The following is a 6,473-nucleotide window of genomic DNA, read 5'->3' as shown; positions in this document are numbered from 1 at the left end:
CGGAAGAATTTGATTGCATCATATTCAAAATGTTTTCGCATTTGATCGTACAAGGTTTAAGCATCCAGGAGTTAATTGTAAATTACGTTAAAAATTGAGGACTTTGGTGCAATTTTCAAAAGAAACGATTATCTTGGTGCGATGCAATGACAGCATTTACAGCAGTCCTCATCTTCCGAAGCTCAGTAAACAAAGACATGGACAGAGGCCCTTATATTTAATGTATCCTATTGGTGGGAATTCTGACCAATTGGGCGTTTGAAAATCGGACCAAGAAATTAACATCAGACTTGATTTGGTTGAATAATGTTTGGTCGTTGGTCAAAGAAATTATCCCTTTTTTTAAATAATTAATGCCTTGGTCACTGCTAAGATCCCATCACAAGTCCCCCGTAACCACCAGTTCAGTGAACTAAGGAAGAAATGATTCATTCATCCAAGAACTGTACATATGACCATGGAGGAAACTCATCATTTCGAAGGAAGAAAATATAACCTCTCGAATGGGTCACATCTTCTCCTTTAGTGATAACTCATCGTCGAGCTCTAGAAATTTATTCACCCACTCCAGCCCGTAGGACCCTTCGGCCGTGAAGTCGAAGAACTCGTCGGTGTCAAAGTCGACGTCCAAGAAGTTCCCGATCGGTACGTCGGCTCCCTCCTCATCTGCTCGGACAACTTCTCGCGGCGTCGGCGGAGAAGCTTCTCGAGGTGCAGGGATGGCTTTATTCCGCGGTTTCTCTTTCTGATTTATTTTTTTGCTCAAATGAGAATTCCAGTAGTTCTTGATCTCGTTATCAGTTCTACCTGGAATCCTCCCTGCAATCAAAGACCACCTACACAAAAGGATGAGATAGTTTCCTCATTAGCAGATTGCTTTAGAGAAATAGATAATAGGAGTGGTACAACAGAAAAGAGAGGGGGAAAAGAACATCAGATCCACCATATTTAGACCAACCTGTTTCCCAGAAGCTTATGAAGCCTAAGAATCAAGTCCTCCTCTTCATCTGATATATTGCCCCTCTTGATGTTAGGCCTCAGATAATTCAACCATCTCAACCTGCAGCTCTTCCCACACCTGTTCAAGCCTGCAAGAAGACCAAGAGAAGAGGGTCATCAACTGTGTCAAATTCAGCACAGCACCCATAAGAAGAATCCCAATGCAGTTGATGAATGAATGGCAGCCCTTTGTTAACTTTTTTCCATAATGATGTTTACAAGTTAATCAATTGCTGATGACAGTTAACCTGACTTGGCTGCAATAGTCTTCCACCTCTTGGCCCCATGAACTTCAATGTACTCAGAAAGCTTCCTGTCTTCCTCAGCTGTCCATGCTCCTTTGTTCATAACCTTTTTAGCAGAACCCTCACTTTTTGGTGCCATAATTGAGAGAGAGAGAGAGAGAGAGAGAGAGGGAGGTTTTTTAACTTGGTGAAAAAAGTGGGTGTTTGTGAAATGTTTTCTAGTTATTGGGAAACTCACACACAGAGACACTGTGAGAGAGAGAGAGAGAGAGAGAGAGAGAGAGAGAGAGATAGATGTTGAAGACAGTTGAGGTTGTGGGAGTGAGTGTTGAGATGGAGGTGGAGAGAGTGTGTAAGAGAGTATAAAAAGCACGGAGGGTTAGGTGTTCGCTAGAGAGAGAGAGAGAGCGCTTTGAAGTTTGAAGGGTCAGTGGGTGAATCTATCTACCCTTCCAAAGGGAAACAAGTGCATCAGGACAAAGATAGAATGACAAGGCCAAAAGACCGTCTCTCTCCAACTACCAGTTTCCATACAGTTTGCTGCGTGAAGAATGGGAAGTAAGAGAAGGAGCACACTCCTTCCCGGGGATGCGTCTGAAGTCAAATGTGGACATAGCTCTGCTCCCTCGCAGACCTCTGGTTTAAGATGCATCATTGGGAAAAGACAGACAAAATCACGCTGGCTAACTCCCAAATATGATTCAACCCCCACATTTCAAAAAAGGCTCCAACATGCTTTTCCTCAAACCATTTCCCATGCTGTCCATCCGGGATGTCAACATCCTGGTCCTGGATTCGCTGTTTTCTTCCTTTTGGTTTCCTGTTTCGGGATGGTATTTTCCTTACAAGAATTTTCACCATTGTAGCTAATGATACAATTAACGATTCTTTACATTGGAGCAGAAAAGAAATCAATGTTAAGGAGGAGATGAAGGGTTTGATTTACTTGTAGAAGGCAATGGCTGCAATTATCGCCTTTATGCCTTTCCACATGAGTAAGTATACAATGTAACATATTTCGCCGGGGTCAACAAAATTAAGGATGCGGCCTCATGCACCATTGATTTAAGAGAGTGGATTGGAATAATTCTCGAAATGAGGTTTGTCTGTTTGAGTGAAAGTGTTTCGGGGAATTAGTTTTTCGAAGGAAAATGCTTCCATGACACCGTCAAGATTGTCGATTATTTCCGATCTTAAATCCATTTGCATAAAACATTCATTAATTGAAAATTCGTGGGGTCAAAAATAATGACAAGACTATCATACTATCATACTAGCGTGAGCCTTTTCCGAACTTTCACCCATTTAGTTCTCCGAAAATAATGTAGTCAACGAAAATTTTATACATAAAATTAGAAAAGTGAATTCCTAAATCTAAAGATTGAAAAGACTTTCCGGAAATGCTCATCTCATTTTTTTTCACTTTAATTTTTTTATGTTTTTAAATTTTTTCTTTTTCTTTCTTGCTCTGCTAATCGCCGGCCGTCGCCGAGAGAAAAAACATTAAAAAATATATTGATAAATAATATCAAAAATAAAAATAAAATAAATTTAAAGTTTTGAATTTTCTTTTGAATTGAGATAAAGTCATGAGATTAAAATTATTTTCAAAATGAGATACAAACACCAGAAAACGTTTTCCTCAAATATCACCAAACAAAAGAAACTAATCATTTTCCTGAAAAATGATTTCCCAAAAAATATTTTCCTTTAGTATGAAATTTTTCCCCCAAATAAACATACCTTAAAGATAAAATGAGATCGCTTGTGTAAGATTAATGATAGGACGGCACTATTTCCACTCTCATTTTAGTTAAGACGCTCCCTTTTCAATTAAATGATCGAAATACCCTTTATTGTTTTTTTTTAATCAAGCTAACCAAAAAAGTACCTTTATTTCTATAATCTTTCTCATTTTGTTTTGGTTAAAGTAATCTTTCTCATTTGTTTCACCATATAAATGGTTCATTCTACTCAACAAGCTATCATCTTATCAAGCACCACGCTACCACTTTGCTAAGTGAAAGTTGTTAAATTAAGTTTATGGTTTCATATTTTTAATCACAAAAGCAACATAGAATATTAGAATCTTGTATATATGACGGCGTCTAAGCACACAATTATTTGTCTATTTTTCATCAAATATTTTTAGACTATATTCCAAAGTTGAAGATTAAAATTGAATATAATTGTCTAGCCCATCTTGATCACCAATATAAAAGAAAGATTGATCTAAATATTGAAAGGTTAATTTGTTGTAATCAAATGTTAAATATTTTTTAGATTAAATCATGTCTACATATTAACAAAACATAAGCACAAAAAGGAGAAAAAAAAGGAACTTCTTGCTGTCCAACTCCTACCATGGAGAAAGTAATTAGAATCTATTATACATTTAATCTCATGGCAAATGAATCAAAACTTTACAATATGCTTAAAACTTTCCTTTGAAATAATTTGATGTTAGGTTGAAAGTGAAGAATGTAACAAGATTCTCAACCACCATCTTGCAATACAGATTAAAATGTAAAAAACTCAAAAGAAAACACAAAATGAATAATGTTTAACTTTAATTTCCATAAATTTATTTCGGAAAAACACCTGTAAGGTCAAAATTGGCTAGATAAATAGATCGAATATAATTGCCAACTTTGAAATAATTTTTTACTCGAATTATTTGATAAGAAATAGGCAATTAATTTGATAAGCCGTATAGCCATCATAAATAGAAATCTATAATAATCTATGCAGCGGTTTTATCGGTTAGTCTAATATAAGAACAAACAATAACTAGAAAAAGGAGTGTCTTAGTCAAAATGATGGTGGAAAGAGGGCATCCTAATTGATATGTAAAGTTCTCTTTACTTTTTCTATATCGAGATTGGATGAAATAAAATAAGGGGTATCTTTTAGCCATCACAAGTAAGCTTTCAATACCATTTTTACGGTTGTGCTTTCGAAAATGCCTTCCTAGGATAGAATGCATCTTGACATTAACTAATTCAGCATTAGCTAAAAGACCCAGTTGGCAGTGCTGTACGTAATTAATGTAATCGAACAACTTCCTCAATTATCGAACGCACAGAGTCACAAATCATGCAAAAAAAAAAAAAAACATACACTTGATAATTCACCTCGTGAAAGATGACAACAACATTAACTAATCAAATTTAATATCGGCACAAGCACCTAACGAACCTTTTTTTTATGGGGATGCATATGATAAATCGTGGAGACTGAACAATTTTACGTCAATCGCGCACCCCTATATACCAACTTCGGAATAAATAAAACCAAAAGTGATATCGTTGAACAATTTTTTGTTAATCGTGAATCTCTCTGTACCAACTTCAGGAAAAAAAATTCCCAAAAATGATATGGTCGATACTATTTATTTAACTGACACCTTCAAGTCAACTGTAGTACATCGTTCGTTGTTGTTATTACTATTATTATTAATGACGCATGCAGCACGCGTGGTCAATCGTGACCCATGAGCAAGGAAGAAGATGGAGTTCATATTTTGGGATGATCCTCTTCCATCTAGAAGATCATTAATAACAACAATAATAATAATAACAACAACAATAACAAAATAATAATTATAATAATGATGAAGAAGAATTCCATTTTCCGCTTTCTCCGATCAATTTTCCGGACTTTAAAAATGTATCAAAATATGCGGGCATGTTCAATAAATCCATTTAGCGAAAGTATTCATTGTCTTAGCAATTTCTCTTCGTATCAATAAAAAAATAAAAAGGTTCTCTTTTCATGTAAATGACCTTGCATAATGCATTTTCACGGGCACATGTTCGTCGGCGAACATCGCGAGAATTGAAATGATGGCTATTTTCATGAAACATGTTCAAATGATCGAATTACGGTAAAAACGTGATAATGAGCAGCTTTCGGGAAAACGTTTTTTTTTTTTGTTTGGAATTTTTCACCCAAATCAAACACATTTTGCGCTCCTTTTAATTGCTTTTTCCTTTTCGTTTTCAATTATTTCTTTATTAACATCACATTTTTTGCGAGATGAAAGAGCCATATAACTTTGTTATTGTTGGAAAGCCCAACCGAAAAACTTTTGCTAATAAGTAAAGGGAGATCATATGAATATAAGAAACACACAGGACTTGTTGTCAAGCGTTGTAGAGCAACAACTTCAATAGTTATGTCGAATGAACGCAGAACACACCCATCGGGTGGCTAAGCTTCTTTGCAATGTAATAGATGTGGTGGACTCGCTATGGAAATGTGAATCACGTGCACTATGGAATCCAACTCATTAATCTTGTCGGGACTAAACTTATTATTTATATATTCTAAAGAGAGAGATGGGACCATATGTGTTTTAAAGGAGTACCCCCACAGGAGCATGAATGCATTTTGTACGTGCCCATTTACCCATTGCACCACTTTTTCCAATCTAGGTTTCATTTGGATGGGACCATCTACTTTTCATAATCTTTTCCACCATCCTTGGCGATCTCACCCCAATTATTGTCGCTAATTAAGTCCAACAAATCAATATATCGATTGATGTCGCACCCGCATCATCGATTTTTATTGTGGTGTAAAGATTCGACGACCCTTTTGTGTAACTTAAATTATAGGACGTATCATGAGATTGCATTATTCGTGTAAAACAATTTCAAGCCATCGATAAACTTGATACGAATCTAATTTGATCAGTTCGGACATCGAGCATTTCATCTTAAACATAAAATCTTGGGTCACGTCAGCCCACTATTACAACTATCAAATCGTTGATGTCACAATGGATCGTGATCAGTGCTATCCAATGGCTTTTGATGTGTTTAAGAATATTCTTTTGAGGACCATAGCTACCGGTCTATCTCCATTCCACAAGCCCTAGGTGCTGTTGGGTAAAGAAGTACTCGGAGTTTCCAAAAGCATTGGTTTTCCGGTATTCACATGTGTACTGTGATCAACCTTTTTTCCGGCGAAAACGTTAATATTTCTGTCGGATTTCATTAATGAGCATCCAGAGACACCATCTCGAGCTTAATCAATAAAACTTTGTAGTTACCAATACAGCGATCGTCCCATGTCATGCGTAATCAACTCTTTGAAGAGCAAACCGTTCATCATTTAATATACTTAGTAAGTGTGTTAATCCCTATTTAATGTGCAATATGTAGGGGTTTAGTTCATATTTCCTATTAATAGGAAGACATGAGAGTCCTTCTAGATGCCAGATGG

At 36.2% G+C, this 6,473-nt stretch overlaps 1 protein-coding gene across 1 annotated transcript; it reads right to left on the bottom strand.

The window, feature by feature from the left end:
- Positions 1-400: 400 nt before the first annotated feature.
- LOC115727288 (transcription factor MYB114-like) lies at positions 401-1,586 on the bottom strand. Its single transcript, XM_030657464.2, has 3 exons — positions 1,248-1,586; positions 959-1,088; positions 401-836 (listed from the first exon to the last, which is right to left on the bottom strand). The coding sequence occupies exons 1-3, from the start codon at positions 1,381-1,383 to the stop codon at positions 509-511; spliced, it is 594 nt and encodes a 197-aa protein (XP_030513324.1). The 5' UTR covers positions 1,384-1,586; the 3' UTR covers positions 401-508.
- Between the last annotated feature and the right edge of the window lie 4,887 nt (positions 1,587-6,473).

This window comes from Rhodamnia argentea, chromosome 3 (genome assembly GCF_020921035.1).
Source record: "Rhodamnia argentea isolate NSW1041297 chromosome 3, ASM2092103v1, whole genome shotgun sequence".
Classification (NCBI taxonomy): domain Eukaryota; kingdom Viridiplantae; phylum Streptophyta; class Magnoliopsida; order Myrtales; family Myrtaceae; genus Rhodamnia; species Rhodamnia argentea.
This window is presented reverse-complemented; position numbering and strand designations above follow the sequence as displayed.